Raw genomic sequence first — 22,188 nt, forward strand, 5'->3', positions numbered from 1 at the left:
CACCATGGAGGTGTGCTCGAACTTCGGCTCCATGCCGGACATGCAGAACGAATCTAATGCCGTGCTCACGAAGGCCACTAAAGATGAGCTGAAGACGCTGATTCCTGACCTAGCGAAGGGCGCGATGGCAGTTGACATCATTTGATGGGCCATGAATCAGGCCGTCTCCGATGACCCTAAACAGAGGAAGAAGTGGTGCAAGTACAAGACCCTACTGGGCTCCTAATGACCGTTGTGCCGCAGTGTACTGGGAGACGGCTATCGCGCCGCCGGCGGTCATCGGCGGGGAGCCTAAGGAGGAGGAAGAAGAGGTGGTAGACATGCCAGCTAGGGCACCGGAGCCAGTCTGTCCTACCTGGCAGATCAACCTCGACTCCGCCGAGGACGACGAGGACGAACCGTCGGCCCGCACGATGATGAAGAAGAAGATGAAGGCCAGCGGCTCGACCAGCCGCTCCGCACGCCGGTGACGGCCGCCGCGGTCGGCCGGTGTCCGTTGTGTACCCCCTTTCCCCCTATTCCCCTATCCCCCAATCCCAAAATCTACCTTATGCATTCCGATCTTGCATGTATGAACTCGTATGAACTGCTATGAACTAGTATGAACTACCCCTATGCTTATCTACCTCTATTCCCCATTCCCCTCCGCAGTGGATCGATTCTATCACCGTGGATCGAATCTAGCGTGCATGTCGAAGAGAGAGAAGTGCTTACCGCCATTGATGGAGTCCGGTGGTCTTCTTCCTCTGCCCTGATCCGCCGCCGCCGGTGATGGAGTCCGGTGGTTTTCTTCCTCTGCTCCGATCCACCGCCGCCGATGAGAGTTGGGAGAGTGGGGAAGAGTGGGGAGAGGGAGCGGTGAGGGGCGGTGAGGCTAATAACTGCCGGTGCTTCGGGAAGCAACGCGGCTTCTCGAGGGTGGTCGCGCGCGTGCAGCCGCGCCCGCCCACGTGCACCGCTCGGGCCTGGCCCTGGAGAAACTGCCGATTCATGCGTTCCCAGTGAGCCAGGCCCTGAGGTGCTTTAAGAAGCGTGCAATGCAGGCCCAATAATGTATGCGGGCTACCAAACAGGCCGCGCACATCCCGCGCGGGCTTGGTTGGGCTGCATGCGGGCAACCAAACACGCCCCAGGTGTCCATGAGTTTGTTTGTGATTGCGAGTTTGCAACTGGCTCTCCGTGTGGAGTTCAGTGAGAGCGTGGAAAATTACTAAGAAAAAAATGGTTTCTCACGTATTTATTCTACATGTTTCTTTTTGCGAAAAATATTTCGCTCTATTTATCTTCAATCATGTCAATACAACCAACATAAAAAAAAAATTGCATCAAATCTGTAGACCACCTAGCGACGACTACAAGAACTGAAGTGAGCCAAGCATCGTCATTGCCCCTGCCTGGCCGAAGCAAGGCAAAACTTGTTGTAGTAGAAAATTAATCATATATTTATGAATGATAAAGTATTAAAAATGTTTATTAAAAAGTAGACATAAAAATTTATATTTCATAAATGTGGATCATATATTTCAAAAATGTTAATCATATATTTAAAAATGGTAAAAGTGTTTTAAAAATTTTTTGATGTATATAAAAAAAATGTAAAATCTTTACGAAAACGGTAGACATTTCTTGGAAAAAAATCTAAATAAAACCTGTGGAAACCGAGAAGGAAACATACAAAATCGAAAAAACTAAAAAGCCCCAAAAAAATAACACTATCGACAGTGAAAAACCTATAAAACCCCACACAGACAAACAACTTGCACCACTGCAATATTAATTGCTGGCCCGGTAGCACACTCGTCATAAGAGCGAGCAGGCAGCGCTATGTCTAGCCTTTAGCGAGTCTGGCTTACGACTCGCTTAAGAGGAGAGCGAGCTGGGCCGGCCCACGAGTGTGATAGGCCACATCCTCTTTTTACTGTTTTTTTTAAGTTTTCTGTTTTATTTTTTTTATTTTTGTAACTTTGCTCATACTTTAAAATATTATATATATATATAATAAACCATGTATTAAAAATTATGATTTTTTCATCATGTATATAAAAATGTTAATAAAGCATTTGATTGCCTGAAGAAAGGAGAACTAATAAGGGGAAAAAAGAGGATTTTTGTAAGGTGAGCATTGTGATTCCCCGAAGTCACTCTGAAACCATACATCTCCTTATTTGTTCAAGCCCATGGATTATGGCTGTATCGTTACTACTTTTGCTGTTTGATGTGACAAATTTATTTTTTCCCCTAACGAATATGCATGCAGTTAATTCTTTCCTAGGATGCTAAGAGACCACACCAAATATAGAACCTCCATCGAAACTGATTGACGCACAGTGACTATTCTCTTTGTGTATCTGCCAAGAGACTTTGGAATTCAATTTGATCTGGAAAAATCTCTCACGAGTAGTATGTACGTGTTGTGCTGTCCAAAGGTTTATTCAACTCAGGATGGCGCCTCAAGATCTTTCTTGCCATAATGGCCACCACGCATGCATCTCCCACACCAAACTCTAGGCAAGCGATGAGAAAGTCAAGGATTATCTTCACCACAGCTCTCTCTCTCTCTCTCTCTCTCTCTCTCTCTAAAGTTTGAACTGCGTGTTAATGAAGAAGGGACATTGCGTCGAATGAAGTGTGTGCCGCACAGGGGGGTCCACGACTAGATCGGCCCACTAGAACAAAATCGAATTGAATGCAAAACAAAACGACGCAAAAATCCCGATATAATAGAGCACTGGGTAGGACTCGACCACGCGATCTACCACCTTCTTACCACATGCAGACAGCCATGCCATAAATAGAGTACTAACATTTCTTGCGATTCTTTACGAACAGACAACAGAGCCAGATTTGAAACATCAAATGATTTTTCTTAATATTTCCTGCAAATTATGAACAATTTTGATATTTTCATTCTTTTCGGAAAAGAATAATATTTTTTAAACATGAACAAATTTTATAATTCCAATTGTTTTCTTAAAAGCATAAAGAAAATGAAGAAATTTTGAAATTCTGAGCATTTTTTGAAACGCAAACAATTTTGAAAATTTCAAACATTTTCAAAAACCAAGAACAAATTTTCTAATTAATACTTTTTTAGGAAAAAGAATTAATTTGGCAAAACGAAAAAATTTGAAAACATGAACAATGTTTCAAACCAGAACATTTTTTTGAACAAATGAACAAATTTTCAAGTTTACGAATTGTTTTGAAAATATGATTTTTTTTGGAAATATGAACATTTTAAAATTTAAGAACAAAATTTGTAATCGCAACCAATTTTTTTGAATATGAGAACAAATTTTGTACTCGCAAACAGTTTTTGAAGTACGGAATAAATTTTAAAAAAAGCAGACATTTTTATAAAAACTGATTATTTAGAAAAATTATAATTGTTAGGAAAAGATTAAAAAGTGAATAGAAAAAAAAGAAACAGAAAACCAAAAAAAGGAAAACAAAGAAAAATAAATAGAAAACCCAGAAAAAATCGTTCACGAAACCTTTCTTCCAAAACCGATTAAAACCGTCTAGGAACCTTACAAGGTTCGTGAAACCGGAAACTTGTTTAGCACAGTAAATGGGCCGGCCCAGTTTGTCGCTCGCTCGCTCCTCCTGTGGGAAGCATGAGAGTAAGTAGTTAATGAGCGCTTCTTCTGGAGCCTCGCAACGATCAGCGCCACTTGGCGCGCTCTCAGCCATTCGCCATGTGTCGCGCTCTGGGCGCTTCCTCTAGATTTTTATTTTTTATTTTTCCGCACGCGTTTTCGGCTTTTTAAACGGTTTTTTCCGGGTTTTTTGACGTTTTGGTTTTTTACCGGTCTTCCTTAGCGTGTTTTCTTTTTTTTCACGAGAGTCACGGTTTTGCGCGAAACAACGTGTTTTTTTTTTTTTTCCTTTCGCGAGAGTCACGATTTTGCTTTCGCGAGAGGCACAGTTTTGCTTTCGCGACAGTCACGGTCGTGCCTCTCGGAAACGAAAAAAAACACGTTTTCTGTTTTTTTTCCTTCCGCGAGAGTCACGGTTTTGCTTCCACGAGAGGCATGGTTGTGATTTCGTGAGAGGCACGGGTGTGCCTCTTTCGGAAAGGGAAAAAATCCGTGCTCTCGGTTCGGTTTTTTCATCCGTTTTTTTGTGAAAAAAAAGTTCGTCAAAACCTATCAACTTGGGATCTGGTTTTGGAAAATTTCGACGCGAGGAATTCAATGGTAAAAGTGGTTCGAGATTTGGATGCATGGTTTAAGAGATAAAAGATTTTGAATAAACTAATCTACGGAAAAAAGGAAAACTACCAGGTTACGACAAATGGCGCGTTGCATATGCGCCACTTGTCGTAATTAGGGAAATTGAAGTAATCTTTGCAACAAGTACTTCTCAACTAGTGATTTCGGAGAAGCATCGACAGTTGGACGCAATATGCATCCTATAGGACTTTCCGGCAAGATGTTCTCTTTTTTTCAGCCTTGGTCCTTGGAGCGCTTCTTGATGGGCCTCAATCACGACGGCCTATAACATGTATTTTTTTATTTCTGTAAATCTTGAATCAATATTGTTCTTTTACTGTTTATCAAAATAATATTTCTACTAATTTTATTACTAAATTATAAAAAAAATGTTATGTGTTGTAAAATAAGGAAAAACACGCTACTCCCTTTTTTCACAAAAAAGAAGAACTAACAAGGAAAAAAGGAGGATTTGCATAAGGCGGACGCTGTGATTCCCGTGAAGTCACTCTCAAACCACACATCTCCTTGATTGTTGAAGGCGATGGATTCTTCTTTCTGTATTCTTACTGCTTTTGTTGATTGATGATTTGGCATTTTTTTTGTGATTGATAATTTGGCAAAAAAATGCGGGTGATGATTTGGCAACAGTGAAAAACCTATAAAATTTCCTTCGCTGCTAATGAATATGTACTATGTAGTTAATTCTTGAGGTAATATCACGGGTGGTGCTTAAACTTGTCACCGATGTTCATTTTGGTGCATGAACTTAAAAAATACATCAAACTGGTTCTAGAACTTGGCACAAGCGTGCAAATACAGTGATAATCCTATCTGTAGACATATAATGCGCTGATGTGGCACCATATATTGATTGGCACGCGGGCATGGCATGGGACCCACTTCTAACAGGGGGGCTTGCTTTATATATGTCTCTATGACCAGCAGGCCCCATATGTCAGCACAAAGGAAAAATCCCAGTTAAAAATTGAAGTGAATAGGATTCAAACTAGCGTCCTGGGGATAGTGATCAAGCTGTGCTAGCGACTCCACCACTTAAGATTATTTGTCATGTGAGTGTAAAAGCCTTATCTATAAATAAATCAACAGGCCCATGGGGTTTAAATGGGCTGCAGTCAGTGTAGCCCATGTTAGCATTCTTTTATTTCTTTAAGAATTTGTAAAAAGTACGTAAAAGTATTAAATATAAATTTCAAATATTAGTGTGTTCATAAATATTATACATACAATACGATAAATTATTTAGAAAAATGTTCAAATAATTTTAAATAGCTTGGACGTATTATTTTTGGAAAAATCATATAAACTAAATTGTATTTCTTGTTATAAAAATGTTTACATAGTTTAGATTATCATAATATTGGTGAAACTGAATTCATAAATATTATTTTAGTTATAAAAACATTTGAATAATGATATGCAAATTTTCATAATTCATAAGTTTGTTGTTTAATTATTTTTCGTATAACTAAAAAAATTCAGTATTATGGAAAAATCAAAAACAAATATAAATATGTACATCTGTCTATATTTCAGTTATATAGAAATTATGCATATGTGCCACGAGTGAAAGTTATCACAAGCAAATATAACAAAAAATTGAATATTTTAAAATTCTGTGAAAATTTTATAAATAAATTACTTTATTTGTACGTATAATATTTATAACTCACGAATATTTGAAATTTATTTTTATTACTGTGATTATAGTTAACAAACTTTTTACAAATTTCTAAAAAAGCAAAAATGCGCAAAATGGGCTGCACCTAAAAGCCACGCAGGTGTCATTTATCTATGTACGATTGTCTCAAAAAAGAATTTATCTATGTACGATATCAGGATTGTCTCAAAAAAAAGTACGATTGGCCAAGTTGCTAGAATAGTTCCCTCAAAAAAAAAAGTTGCTAGAGCAGTTCTCTTCTTTTTTTTGGCAGGGAGCTAGCGCGGTTCTCTTGCAAGCGCTACGTTGCTTGTTCGAAATTGACCGGCTTCAATTTTTATCGTTTATTTTCCCTCTCTGCTGACATATGGGCCCGCTGGTCATAGAGATATATATATACATATGTCTGAGTGTCGCTCACAGCAAGAAACAAGCCCATCTTGCCTGAAGGATGCCCCAAATGGACCAACCCATAATGCAGGTACTTGCACATTAGTTTTTCTTTTTTTGTTCATTTTTTATTCATGTTTATATTTTCAAAAACAATATTATAAATAAATATATTTCAAAAATTGTACTTAATTGTTTTGAAATGTTAACACGGTGTAAATTCTATGCTAGTGTAGTTCAAACAAATGTTCATGACATTTAGCAAATGTTCTCATGTCTCAAAAAAGTATACTCACATTCTTTTCAACAGTACAGATGCAAGCGATCATACATACGCGCGTACACTTACCCCTATGAAAACACAATGTAAAATGGTGTCATATTATTATTTGCTCGTTTTTATTGTTCGTACTATTATTTGTTTTTATATTTTTCAAAAAAACACATATATTTCAAAAACCATAATGTTCTTATATTTTAAAATAATGTTAACACAATGTAAATTATTTGTTAGTGTATTCAAAAAAACTTGATACCATGAATAAATGTCCATGACATTTGGGAAATGTTTTCGTGTTTCAAACAAATGTATCTTACATGTCTGAACAAAGTAATAAAATGCAAAACAAATGTTTGCATAATTCAAAAAATAGTTTCATACGATTTAGAAAATATACATTACATTTTACAGAATGTTTATGTGTTTCAAAAAACATATTTGTGACATTATTAGAAAATATTTATATGATGTAAACAAATCTTCACATCGTTTGAAAAAAATAGTTGTATCATTCAAAATGTTTGAACATGTATTTGAAAGTTGTTTGAAACGTATTTGAAAAAATATTCAAAAACATGTATTTGGAATTTTTTTTAATGAAAATAGACATCAAAATGTATATCTGAAAAAAGATCGTCATATATTTAAAAAACGTTAAACATGTATAGAATTTTTTTCTTGATGTGCACCCCGATGGTCCGGTCGCGACAGGCATGGGAGGCGGTTGCGGTTGCCTCGGAGCCATCTGATGCCCCATGTTGTGTCGCAGGGACTTCTCGGGGCCCCTCCGAGCCGTCCAATCTGCCCGGTCGGCTTGGACCTTGGCACCCAGGCTGCGCGCTCCATGATGGGTGGACTAGGGGGCGCATCTGGGGCCACCTTAGTGGGACGGTGTCGGGCGCCCACACGCAGAATTTGCCAGCCTGGACCCTGTTGGTTGATACATCTCCAACGTATATATAATTTTTGATTGTTTCATGCTATTATATTATAATTTTTGGATGCTTTATTATGCTATTTTATATCACATGTTGGGACTAACCTATTAACTCAGCGCCCAGTGCCGGTTGTTGTTTTATGCTTTTTTTGGCGTTTCAGAAAACCATACCAAACGAAGTGCAAACACGATGAAACTTTAGGTGATTTTTTCTAGACCAGAATGGATCCTAGAAGTTTCTAGGGGAGGCCAAAAGATTTACGAGAGAGCAACGAGCTCACCGGGCGCGCCCCTCGAGGGGGGGGGGGAGGGGGGTTGAGCTCGTGACTTCCATGCAGCTCCGTTTGACCTAATTCCACCTCTATAAATTTTCAAATATTCCCAAACCAACTGAGAGCCACCTGAAACACTTTTTCCGCCGCCGCAAGCCTGTGTACTTCCATGATCCCATCTGGAGGCCTTTTTCGGTACTCTACCGGAGGGGAAATCGATCACGGTAGGCCTCTACATCAACCTTGCTGCCCTACCGATGATTTGTGAGTAGTTCACCACAGACCTACAGGTCCATATCTAGTAGCTAGATGTACTCCTCTCTCTCTTTGATCTTCCATACCATGTTCTCCTTGATTTTTTTAGAGTTCTATCCGATGTAATCTTCTTTCGCGGTGTATTTGTTGGGATCCGGTGAATTGTGGATTCATTAAAAAATGAATATTATAATGTATATTCCATAAATGTTAATCATATATTTGAAAATTGTTAATCATATATTTCAAAAATCATAAAAGTGTTTTTAAAATGTTCTTGATATATATGAAAAATGTACAATGTGTATGAAAAATATAGACACCTGTTGGAAAAAATCTAAATAAAACCGATGGAAACCGAGAAGGAAACATAGAAAATAATAAACACCCCCCCCCCCAAAAAAAGACCATTTTCAATAGTGAAAAAACTATAAAAAATCACACAGAAAATAACTTGCGTCGCTTCTACATTAAGAGCCAGTTCTTTTGGGTAGCTTTCAAAATAAATTGCCTCTCCCCTAATAAATAAGCCACTCTCAAAATTTATTAAGGTTTCTAAATTAGTTATTTCATAACTAGTTTTGAAGTCCCAATGAATGAGGAAGGCGGCTTATAGAAAAAGCTGAAAGAAGACAATTTATTTTTTAAACCGCCAAAAGTTGGCAAATTGCAGGGGTTACGTCTCATAACATGCGAGACATAGCTCCCGCTGGCAAGAGGTGCTCCTTTTTCAATCTTAACCCTTGAAGCGCTTCTTCATGGGCCTCATTCACCACGGCCTATAGCATGTTTTTTTTTGTTTCCGTAAATCTTGAATTAATATTTTGTTTTTACTGTTTCTTAAAAGAATATTGCTACTAATTGTATTAACTAATTAAAAATAGAAATATTATGTGTTGTAATAAGGATAAACACGGTATTTCTTTTTTCAAAAAAAAAGGAGAACGTTTATTTTGCAAAAATATCATATCTATGATAAAGATTCACCGGAAGTATAAAGCACCCCCAAAAATAATAAAAATTACATTGACATCCATGGACAACCGAACGACCATTGCTGCCATCAGAATGAGCTGCCGACGCGCCGCTGTTGCCTCTCCCACACCAGAGCCGGCTAGACCTTGTCGATAACAACCGGGAAGTCTTCGAGCACGTGCCCCTTAGGACCAGCGTTCGGTAGCCGCGGTCGTCCTCATTGAATCCTTGAATCGATCTGAAGAACCTGACACCAAATCTCGCCGTTGCATATGCATGACAAAAAACTCTAACCTTGCCGCTCCGAGGAGTTGGCTGAAATCTACGCCGGAGTTCCATCTAATCCGTTCCGAGGAACGAACTTGAGGAGGATCGGAGCCCGAAAGACTGGCTCGAAAAAGAAGCACCGTCATCCATCCGAGCGGCGCCCTTGCGAGAACCAAAACCCTATCTATATAAGCCGAGGTAACAAGAATACCCTCTCCGCCACCGGCTGCCGGAGCGGCAGGCAAAGGGGAGGCGAATCTACGGACTCATTGGCGGGAACTAACAAGGAAAAAAAAGGAGGATTTGCGTAAGGCGGACGCTGTGATTCCCGTGAAGTCACTCTCAAAGCACACATCTCCTTATTTGTTCAAGCCGATCGATTCTTCTGCATGTATTCTTACTACTTTTGCTGATTGATTGATGATTTGGCAATTGATATGACAAATTTCCCTTTTCGCCTAACGAATATGTATGTGGTGAATTCTTTCCTTCGATGCTAAGACACCACACCAAATATAGAACCTCCATCGGAACTAATTGACGCGCAGTGACTATTCTCTTGGCGTAGCTGCCACGAGACTTTGGAATTTAGTTCGATCGGGGAAAATCTCTCACGAGTAGGACAGTACGTACGTACGTGTTGTGCTGTCCAAGGTTCATTCAACTCCGAATGGCACCAGCCGCACCACGCATGCATCTCATCTCCCACACCAAACTCTAGCCAAGCCATGAAAAGGTCAAGGATTATCTTCACCGTAGCACACTCTCTTTCTCTCTCTCTCTCTCTCTCTCTCTCTCTCTCTCTCTCTCTCTCTCTCAAGTCTGAACTGCGTGCGTGTTAATGAAGAAGGAAGAAATTGCTTGCCGGATGAGGACGTACGTAGCGGTTGCTGCTGATGGGTACTTGTCGTCGTCGAGTAGTCGGCATAACATGTCTGTTGGGACCGGGAGTTTTTTCGTGGACCAAAACTTTTCCTTCTCCCTTTTTCGTTTCGAAAAGGAGATTAAACCCGATGTTGGTGTCAATGGAAGTGAGGCGAATCACGGACGTACGTGCCGTCGGGATCGGATCGACAATCCACAGTTCATGGCGGAGAAAAACGGGGACGTCTGACGACCTCATCTTTGTCCGAACTCACCCGGCTTGAAAGATGCACGGTGGACGTGTGGCAGAAAAGCACTCTAGAATCTACTGTAGATTGGACTATATTTTGACTTCAGCTCCTGTGCAGGCTTGCAGCGGACACGTACGTCGACCAGTCAAGGGCACAACGCTGTACAACGCGAATTGTCTAAAAAAAAAAAGCTGAGCAAAGCGAATTGGACAGCAAGGTTGAAAACAGAAATGTGGTGACGCACAAGCTTTGAATTTGATACGGCGCAAAGAATTAATGAGAAGCCCTCCCTTTTCCAAACGTAACAAGAACATGGACGACTCACCAAATGTAACAGGAAGCAAGATTAAGCTATGTGACCTGTGCGTATGTAACATCACTAGCTAAAAGAATGCTTGCCTTCACAATCCTAGCTAGAGGCTAGAATCTTGCGTGGAACCACTAAAGAATACGCAGGCCACACCAAGAGGTACAACTGTTGAGCCATCGTTACCTCAACGTCCTACACATACGTGGCCGGCCTTGCGCACGACGCGATCTTTCTCGTCGGCGACACAACGTGTGAGTGAGAAAGAGTGTGAACGGATCGCGCATCGAGCCCTTAACTCGACGACGTCGACCGTGGGGCATGTTGCCCCACACCGTGGCGAGCGAATCCTGTGCACGGCGGCTAGCTCCCGATCGGTCGCGAAGCCTAGCTAGCATCCGTAGCGAGGTGACGAGGATATGCCAACAAATTTGGGCGACGTCGCGATCGGACTGGCCCGGAAAAGTTGTGCCGGCTGCCGGGGAGGGACCGTTTGTAACTCAATTTTTTAGCTTCACGTGCGATATATTTTGGCGTAAAATGGTCCTGTAAAGTAGTATTTTTTTGGATATTTTTCGATGCATTTTTTAGGTGCATCGGGTCGGCTTTCACCGTTGCTCGGATTTCTCGTGTGTGCTTTCGTGATCGTCCCATATGAGTCCATGCGCAAACCAACGAAACTGACCGGTTCACTTCACATTACTCCCGCAAGCGCAAGGACAACTCAAGCTACAGAGACAGCTGCGGGTCCGCAGGAAGGCGCAAGGCAGGTTGGTGGCTGGTGTATACTTTCGTCGTCCATATATAGCCGGTGCCTCGCCATTAGCCAGCTCCAAGCATTCACAAAAGGAAACGATCTAGCTAGCATTTGGTACTACACAAGCTACATACATATCCCCAAGCAGGGCTAGCTAAACCGATCTAGAGGATGTCGTTGGTGAGGTTCTTCGACACGCTGGCCCTGGACTCGTGGAACCCCTTCGGCAGCATCTTCGGCACCACGGCGTCCAGCGGCACCGACGCCTGGCTGGCCAGCGACACCACGGCGTTCGCCGACACCTACATCGAGAGCCGGGAGACGGCGGAGGCCTACGTCTTCAGCGCCAGGCTCCCCGCGGGCGTCACCAAGGAGGAGGTCAAGGTGGAGGTGGAGGAGGAGGGCAAGGTGCTGGTCATCGCCGGCGAGCGGAACCTGCGGAGGGAGGCCAAGAGCGAGACGCGCCACCACGTCGAGCGCAGCGTCGCCACCTTCTTCGGCAGGTTCCACCTCCCCGACGACGCCGCCTTGGGCCAGGTCAGGGCTGCCATGGACGACGGCGGCGCGCAGCTCACCGTCACCGTGCCCAGGGCCGGCGTCGCCGTTGCCGCCGTGACCATGCCCGAGCCGGCCGTGGTCATCGAGGTCGGCGAGGCCAGCCCGTGCTGATTGCGACGTACTCCGGTGCCGACGTGCGAGCAGAGTGCAGACGTACGTGCGGTAAGTTGCCGCTCGTATGATCTGCTCGATCGGTTCCCTTGGGTGTGATTCCACAAATTGTGGTGTTCGATGTACGTAACTACGTGCTTGAGTCGGTCTGTGGCTTGCTGTGGTGACTTGTGAGCGAGGTGCTTGCATGTTTGCCTGTACTATTACTTGTTAGTTCTGGTGTTCACGCTCAAATTAATGAAGTGTTCACAAAGTACTCGCTAATTAACTGTAGTCGTTGAAACATGAGACCACCTCTGCATCAAGCCTGCCTAAAAAACCCTATTCATCAAGCGCATGATTTATTTTACTTCTGTCGATTGGCCCAAACCGTTCGATTTCGATCTCTTCGTAGTCTATTTATAATATATCATGGCAGTTAAAAATGCATCAGAAGTGACAAAAATATATCAGTGTTCATGGTCATGGACCACCTAGAAACGACTAAACCAGTGGAGCGAGTCAAAGGCATGACATCGTCATCACCCCTTCTTCACCAGAGTCGACCAAACCTTATCATCATAGACAATCGAGAAGTTGTTATGTTAAGTCCTCATAGGACCAGCACACTAGAACATCAGCCAACACCGACAAAGAGAAGAATAGATTGAAATGATCAAACATATAGACACACAAACAAAGGTGATGGACAGCCAAATCAAGATGGATCCACCAGAGACAAACAAAGACTGAATTCAAACAGATCCACCAAAGACCAGCACCGAACAAATCCCGAGATTTATCAAAGACACGCCTCGGTGGTGCTAGACGACCCGTCGGGACGGGGCTAGGACGTAAGGACATTATTCCATCTACAGGGAGGTGTTGTCGCCTCGTCTTCCTAAGCAGGACACAAATCCTAACTGAACTCAAAACATTAACTAAAAAAGGAGCATGGTCCTTCCCACAGATAAGGGCTGGAGTCCATCACGTCTTCATGGCCCTAAGGCCACAGAAGACGTGGCGGACGGCATGGGCGGTAACGCCTAGGAGAGTCAGGGGAAACCCTAATCGCCTTGTTCGTCCGAGAGCCACGAGATGAAAGGGTAGATAATGCCGTTTGATCATGTTGGTCACCTTCCTCCCCCGATGCATTGCTCTTCTTCTCCAACATGATGGCACATGTCCCCTCCCCCCCCCCCCCCCCCCCCCCCCTTCCCATACCGTCAGTCCAACTCTCTTTTGCCGCCACCCTCATTAAGTGAATGTTGTCGCTCACTGCTTTGCCCGAGCCACCGTCGCCAACCGTTCCTCTAGGCCCCACCTTCTCTAGCGCTGTCGACCATCCCCTGTACCCTGCACCAAAACATGTCAAGTCTCGGACTCATTGCCGCCGACGATACCATGATTAACTGCCTCCCAACGTCCCTGCCTCAAGTTCGGAACTTCGCTCCTCTAATGCAAAATCAACTAATATAACGAAAATTATAATTTCAGGCAACTGAAACAAAAGTAGATGCATTATTGCACACTATATATTGAGATGAAACCGAAGATAATTTGGGTCTTCCTCGCGAAGTAAAACAAGAGATAGATCGGGTCTGAAAAGTTTCGATGCATCACGCACGTCCTGAACACTAGCTAGCTAGTTGGTCTGAAAAGTTTGGATGCACCACGCATCTCCTGGGCACTAGCTACTAGCTAGCCAGTTGGTCGGCCGGTTCTGTCGCGGATATTTTTGGGGGCGCAACGGCGGGTCTCCTGTGAAGTTGGGAGTGTGCGATATTTCGCCGCCGGCAAGAGATAATAATGCACGACCGAATCGCACCAACCGCCACGTACGTACGGCAGGTCGGCAGGTCGACGCCCAATGTATTTGTGTGGCAGCCAGGTATCCCCCACGAAACAGCAAGCAAGGATGCGCTCCACCTCCACGTTGATTAATTTTTGGACAGTCTCTCCATGTGGCACGAACTACCACTGCTTGGTGTGGTCTGAGATTGGATCTCATCTCAGACGGGACGGCCCCATGTGAGCGCCACGATGCATTTTAGATCTTCTTTAAGAAGGTAATTTTTATTGATTTGAAATAAAACATCAAGATGATGTAAACACAATGAGTCAAATGGCCCTCGAAGAAAAAAGAGCCAAATGAAAAGACCATCTAAAATCAACATGGCTGAGCTCAGACGCAAGAAAGCTTAACCTACAAGGAAGTTTGTTTCGTTTCGGAAAACAAGGAAGTTTGTTTCTTACAACATTTCTAGCTGATCCCTTAGGTAAAAAATACATAGGAGCACTCGGATGCCATATCCTCCTATATGTTCAAAAATAATTTGGTAGTCCTAAATATGTCAAAAGAAAATTCCGGAACATTTTATGGAATCAAACATAACCAAGTATTACACTCATATAAAAAGATTAACGCAAAATCTAACGACCAGTCGACTGGTGGTTTGCTTCAGGCACGCACGCTTCGCCAGACGCACGATGCACGTTCGACTTCTTGCACTGCATGGATCGCTAGATATTTTTTTCTATTGGCTGATTGCTAGAGCCAAGGAAGAAAAATAAAGTGCCTGACGGGGATCGAACCCAGGACGCACAGCCTCCGCACGCTCCCTTTAACCAACGAGCTACAACATGTTAGTGGTCCAACTTGGAAATCATAAGAACTTAACCTTTTAAACCTCGTAGCATAAAAAATGAAAGTTGTGATAATTCCCAAATTTTTTGCTGGGAGCTGGAGTCAAACTCCAGACTCAAGAATTCTGACGAGGAACATGAACCACATGGACTAAGCTGCTTGTTGTGATAAACGTTGTGTGGTATAGTACTTGCATCAATTCTTAAAGCTCGACTGAAAGTTAGCAATAGATCCCTACAACCCGATTGTTGCTCGTTGTGGATCGCACGACCCCGAGGACCCCGTCCGGATCGCCCGCACAACCCACGTCTCTCCCGACGCTGGCCCGTTCTCTTTTACTTTTTTTCCCGACGCAGGCCCGTTCCCTCTACTTTTTTTCCTCACATGATCACATCCCATCGGCCCATGTTCCTAAATTAAGAGGAACATTTACCGATCGCATCCTTGCCCATGTTTCAAAAAAAATATTGATGGCTTCCTGTGCTGGATAAGAATCGAACCATGTACCTCAAGTAGTAATTCCTACGACACAAACCACTAGCCCCGCTTCAGACTTGCTGTTTTTTAAAAAAGTTTACATGATACTTGTTCTTGGTTAATACGAGTTTGAACATTAAAAATTAGTGGTCAGGTCAATGATTTCCCCACTAACATGGTTCTTTTGGCCTGATTTTTTTGTCGAAACATCCCCCAATAATGTTGTGTGAATAACATGGTCATTAATGCACCACGGACCTGATAACTTACACACAAACACCTTGATAACTCACACATCACAGACCTAATAATTTATGTACCCTGGTCCTGATAAATTTGGCATTGGGGGGGGGGGGTGTGATCAAGTATCCCCCGGTAACTTTCCTGTGAATAGCATGGTATGTCACACATCGGAGACCTGATAACTTATGCACCCCGGTCCTGGTATTTTTTGTGAGGGAGGAGTGATGAAGTATACCCCCGATAACTTTTATGTGAATAGCACGGTAACTCACACCTTGTAGACCTGATAACGAATGCACCCCCGTCTTTTGGTAAATTTGGTGACTGGATGGGGGGAGGGTGGTTGATGAAATATACGCTTGGTAACTTTTTATGTGAAGAACATGATAACTCACATATCGCAGACCTGATAACTTATTTTGTCCCAGTCCTGGTAACCTTAGCGACGGTGGTGAGGGGTGGGGAAGGGTTGTTGATGCAATATACCTCCGGTAACTTTTTTTTCAATATCATGATAACTCACACATCATATACCTGATAACTTTGGCGTCGGGGGGGGGGGGGGGGTGATCAAGTATCCCCTGGTAACATTCGTGTGAATAGCATGGTAACTCACACATTGGAGACCCGATAATTTATGCACCCCGGTCTTAGTACTTTTCGCGAGGGACAGGTGATGAAATATACCCCTGATAACTATTATATCAATAGCACGGTAACTCACACCTCGTAGACCTGATAACTAATGCACCCAGTCTTTGGTAAATTTGGTGACTGGGTGGGCGGAGGGTGGTTGATGAAATATGCCCTTGGTAACTTTTTGTGTGAATAACATGATAACTCACACATCGTAGAGCTGGTAACTTATGTGACTCAGTCCTGATAACTTTGACGACAGTGGTGAGGAGTGGGGGAGGGTTGTTGATGAAATATACATCCGTTAACTTTTTTGTCAATATCATGGTAACTCACACATCATAGACCTGATAACTTAGGTATAAACAACGCGGTAACTTTAGACCCGAATAAAAAGTTATCGGAACATACCCCAATCACTTATGTGCAAATAGCACAGTAATGCATGCATCCGGAGCTAATAACTTAGATATAAATACCACTGTAAATTTGACCCAGGGGAAAGAAGTCGTTTAAAACACATCTCCGGCCACTTCTGTATAAATAACATGTTAATATACAAATAACGTAACTGATAACTTTACAGTAAATTTTTACCAAAAAAGTGATCAAAACATGTCAACATGAGATCTAGTTTTGAAGTTCGCATCGTGATGGATTTTTTTATGTGAAAACGATTTTTCAATAAAAAACGACAGTTTGAGCAATAAAATATTTTACATCTTTGAAATAGCGAGAATTTACAATGACATCAGGTTTTCTGTGCTCCACTATTTTTGCATGTGGAGAGAATGTTGGAGGAGCCATTTTTATGCCCCGGTAATTTTCATGTAAACCTAATGGTAACTGGCGTACCACATAGGTGATAATTCATTTAGCCCAAGTCTGATAACTTTTCATCCGAAAAAAGTCATCGAAACATCCCAACATGGGATCTAGTTTTTGAGGTCTCGTCGCGACGAATCTTTTATGTGAAAATGGTTTGAGCTACAAAACATTTTAAAGTTTCAAAATATGGAGAATCTTTGCTAACATCATCTGTTTTGTCTTTTAGTATGCATGCATGCATAAAATTATTAATCATTGCTAGCTGCATGTGATTTCCTCAGGATTAGCTAGCTACTAAACTCGCATGCATGTGTGATTGTTCGGGCACTTGTTGATTCGATCAGGAGGAGAACGAGAGAAGCGGGAGCCATCGAAGGGATTGTGTGGATCTGTTGCTTAACGTCCAGACGACTGGACGTTAGCACAGTCCATCAAAGATTAAACAAGGAATGACTTTCATTGTATCCGGGGTCAAAGATTTGCCGAAAGCGCTAGATACAAGTATCATTGTCATGGATTTTTTTTCTTCTGCCCTGAAGTCAACCGGAATCATTCTTTGGCCAACCTTTATTATACGAATATAATACCGATTCCAAAAAAAATTCAGAAATTTTTGACTTTTTTGAGTCACTACATTATGTATGAATATAGGGGGGGGGGGGGGGTGGATGATCTGAGTGCTCCTAATCCGCTTCCCTTTCCCTCAAACGGTTCCTTATACCTTAACTTCTTATACTTTCTTCCTAAAAACTGGTTCCTAGTCGAACTCCTAAAACTCAAGTCCCTACAAAATTCACTTAGGCAATTCTTCTAAGCTTCTGCGTATGTACTACGTTTCAACTACATATTTGCACACATATTCAATTCCAATTTAATAATCATAGTTCACATAATTCATGAATATTACAAATTTAAAGTTTACAATTCAAATTATTCAAATTTAAACACAGGAAAGTCTGCAAATGAAGAAAAGAGCATGACAGAAGCCCAACAATCAATTGGTGATATGGAGTAGCCACTAATGCTCAACAAAATCATCCTGGAGGCGGGTATGGACTTTGCAGTTCTCAATGCTTCAATGTGTTGCGAGAAATCTGTGTATCTTGTTTGCATCATGTTTTGGCTCAACAAGATCCCAATGGTGACGTATCAAAAGTTCTTTGACGTGCTTCTCTCATCTTAAATAATGCTATATGTCATTATTTGAAATATATATTCATGTTTTAAACATTATGATTATTTAAAAGAAATCTACTGCAACTGGTGTTTTTCGAGAAAACCGGCTAGATAAGCCATGCCTAGGCGAAAAAAGAAACTCAATTGACTCAGTACGCTCGTATACAATACTAACGCCAACATGGGTCGGCCCAGTTGTGCACTTCCTGTGCGTTTGGGCTAGGGGCGACATAGGAAGGAGCTCTTCAACTAAAAAAAGGGTTGCTAAAAGAACTTAAAAAATGAAGGACCTCTTCTATATCTATATCTATACCTACTATTAAAGGGAGGTGATATTTTTGGTTTCGTCCCGCTTCGTTTGGTCCCGTTTTAATTAATTTCACATACACTATTTGGTTTTGTTACTTGCCACCCGTTTTGGCCCAACGAAGGAAGCCCATCCGGCAGCGCACTGTTGCGCAGTTCCGGAGAGCTGGCAAAAATAAAATTGCTGATGGGAAGGTTCGATCTCATAGCCTGCCAATCGGCCACACACAGTTTGTCCAACTGACCCAGCTAAAGATATGAGAGAATTTTTTCTCCCGTTGCAACGCACGGGTCTTTTTGCTAGTACCTAAAAATACCGGGAAGGTTTTGCTCAAAAAAAAAAAACTACGAATGAGCTCTACTACGTCGCACCCCTGCTTAAGTCGAGCCCTAAATCAACCCACGCGCGAGCCGCCGAGATCGATGACGATTGTCGGTGTCAAAACCGGCGGATCTCGAGTAGGGGGTCTCGAACTGTGCGTCTAAGGCGGATGGTAACAGGAGGCAAGGGACATGATGTTTACCCAGGTTCGGGCCCTCTTGATGGAGGTAATACCCTACGTCCTGCTTGATTGTTGTTGATGATATGAGTATTACAAGAGTTGATCTACCACGAGATCAAAGAGGCTAAACCCTAGAAACTAGCCTATGGTATGATTGTATGTTGTCCTACGGACTAAAACTCTCCGGTTTATATAGACACCAGAGGGGGCTAGGGTTACACAAGTTCGGTTACGAAGGAGGAGATATACATATCCGTATTGCCTAGCTTGCCTTCCACGCCAAGTAGAGTCCCATCCGGACACGGGACGAAGTCTTCAATCTCGTATCTTCATAGTCCAACAGTCCGGCCAAAGGATATAGTCCGGCTGTCCGGAGACCCCTAATCCAGGACTCCCTTAGTAGCCCTTGAACCAGGCTTCAATGACGATGAGTCCGGCGCGCAGTGTTGTCTTCGGCAGTGCAAGGCGGGTTTCTCCTCCGAATACACCATTGAAGAGTTTGAATACAAGGATAGTGTCCGACCCTGCAAAATAAGTTCCACATACCACCGTAGAGAGAATAATATTTCCACAAATCTAATCTATTGACACGTTTTGACAGCATGACATCACGCCATGGCCCGGTTATTATTCGAACCGCTTTTCTCAACCAGCTCCGCACATATCACGAGGCGGTTTTCTTGACACGTCTTGTCAAAGCAGAGATCGTGTTCCCCTTATCACGGGATTCTCATCAATACGGACGTGGGTAACCCAACCGCGTCATAAATTACGACACCTGGGGAATAAGCGGTTTTGCCAGGCAAGTGGGGAGACACATCGCCTCTTCCGCCCTTATAAAGGGACAAATATTTACTTTTTTCACCCACGCCTTCTTCCTCCTTACTTACCCATTCCCGCACACTCGAGCTCTAGCGCCCAAGCTCGCGTTCTTCTTCTCAAACCACTCCAAGCATGTCCGGAGCAGGAGGCAAGTGGATGGTCTCCTCCGTCACGAAGGAGAACATCAAAAAGTTACTGGAAGCCGGATACCTGGCTGCGGATATCGCGCACCGGCTGCCAAATGCGGGGCAGATCGTCTCAACGCCCGAACCCCATGAGAGGGTAGTTTTTCTTACCCATTTTGTCCGCGGACTGGGATTTCCCATCCACCGTTTGTCCACGGGCTCATGTTCTACTATGGGCTGGATTTTCATGATCTGGCCCCCAATTTCATCCTCAACATCTCGGCGTTTATCGTTGTGTGCGAGGACTTCCTCCGCATCAGGCCCCACTTCGGCCTATGGCTGAAAACCTTCAATGTCAAACCGAAGGTTGTGGGTGGCCAGCAAGCAGAGTGCGGAGGCGCCATGGTGGGCAAGATGCCTAATGTCACATGGCTCGAGGGCACCTATGTGGATACCATAAAGGGGTGGCAATCGGGGTGGTTCTACATCACCGAGCTGCGCCGACTCCAACTGGGTGGCGGCCCCCAAATTTCGATCCGGAATCCCCACGTGGCTCACCTCCTGGAAAAAGAAGGGCATGTCCTGGGGTTCTTCGGTAGAGCTGACCGGACTCCAGACCTACATCCAAAACATGACGAATAAGAAAATCAAGCTTGTCAGCGTGGTCCAGGTTATGCTCTTCCGCCGGATCCTTCCGTGTCAACGACGGGCATTTGTTTTGTGGGAGTTCGACTCGGCCAAGCACCAGACGCTACGAGAGCTCTACGACACAACGCACGAGGACGTCTGGAGGGTGCTATTCAAGAGCGCCGAGATTCCTCCCTCCCTCACCGAGGACTGTGGACTCAGCGCAACCGCGCCAATCCGGTAGGCTTTTATATCTCTCAGGGTATTTATTTGCCCCGGTTTAGTTATGTGCTGGAGCTAAGCTTCCATGTCATTAACATGACTGGATAGAGACAGCGGAGCAGCTTGATTGCCCAGCCCCCCTGCCCAAAGATCCGGCAGACGCTCTTCTAACGAAGATGCTGACTCCGACACCTTACGAGGTGCCGGCAAAGAAGGCCAAGAAGAAGGCCACGGGGATCCGAAAGGGTCTCCGGCGCAAGGTTATATCGGACTCATCGTCCGATGACTCCGACACGCACTCCTCCCACGAAAACGAGGAGGAGGAGGAGAAAAGTTCTCCCCCCAGCTGGGGGAGACAAGAAAAGGAAGGCCGACCCATCCGGGGAGGCCGAAGGGTCCAAGAAGGGAAGGACCCTCCCTCCGGACTGCGCCACGACGGCCGCCGACATCGGCGACGAGTGGCTACCCAGGGACAAGCCCCTGGCGAAGTCGTAAGTGTCCGAACACCATAGTACTTCATGGTATGTTTTATTGCACTGCCTCTCCTCATGCCGAACATGATTATGCAGTCCATCCCGAGCTCATCTCGACGTACCCTCGTCGAGTGGCTCTTTGGACTCGTCGGATATGAACAACGGTTCTCTTCCGATCGCCTCCACCCCTCGCCCTACGGACAACGCAGAGGTGTTGTCTCAAAAGGCACCGAGGCAAGGGGAGGTGGTCCTGGGGGCGCCTCGCGGCGACTTCCCGGACCCTGGGTACCAAGGGGCCCCAGCCGGACACTGCGCCGGAACCTTTGATGGTTCCGGACTCCGGCAGGCGGTCCCCCGTCAAGGGGGGCCAACCATCCGTGCCCGTGTCCTCTATCCAATCAGAGGCACCGGACAACCTGCTGGAAGCGCTTCACAGCGCTTCCATTGAAGAAGAGCATCGCACTATCATGAGTGCGGTGGTCGAGAAGGTTTAGTCCGCCAAAAACAGACTGACCGAAACTTGCGCCAGCCTCCTAATAGGTTTTGAGGTAAGCAATCAAAATATAAGAAAATATTACTGCATAGATAGTAGCCCCTGATGCTTTGGTCGACGTTCGTGAAGAAAAGACGAATAGAGGATCAAATGATGACTCAGGAGTCTAATTAGAGTATGTCTATGTGTATGTGCAGGCTTCACTGTTGGCTGCTGCTGCATGTACTGCGAAGGTCTCTGCGCTGAAGCAGGACTTGAAGCGGTCCGAGGACGAGCTCGGCCTTACCAAGAGGTAGCTCGAAGAGAGCAAAGGTAAGAAATACCCCTGTGTATATAGTTAAGAAGAAGTTCGGGTGTAAAGTAATAGGATCATCACGGATTTGTCAGGGGCCATGACCGAGGTGGCGACCCTAAGGAAGGCGTTGTCCGAGGCCGAAGACAAAGAGGCCAAAGAATGCATTGAACGAGAGAAGCAAGAAGCCCGAATAGGCGAGGTGCAGCAAGAGCTCGAG

At 44.0% G+C, this 22,188-nt stretch overlaps 1 protein-coding gene across 1 annotated transcript; it reads left to right on the forward strand.

The window, feature by feature from the left end:
* The first annotated feature begins 11,506 nt into the window (after positions 1-11,506).
* On the forward strand, positions 11,507-12,383 carry LOC125542405 (17.9 kDa heat shock protein 2-like). The gene has a single exon (XM_048705441.2). The coding sequence runs from the start codon at positions 11,622-11,624 to the stop codon at positions 12,117-12,119; it is 498 nt and encodes a 165-aa protein (XP_048561398.1). The 5' UTR covers positions 11,507-11,621; the 3' UTR covers positions 12,120-12,383.
* The last annotated feature ends 9,805 nt before the right edge of the window (positions 12,384-22,188 follow it).

Source organism: Triticum urartu, chromosome 3A, assembly GCF_056163025.1.
Source record: "Triticum urartu cultivar PI428250 chromosome 3A, HENAU_Tu73, whole genome shotgun sequence".
NCBI classification, from domain to species: Eukaryota; Viridiplantae; Streptophyta; class Magnoliopsida; order Poales; family Poaceae; genus Triticum; species Triticum urartu.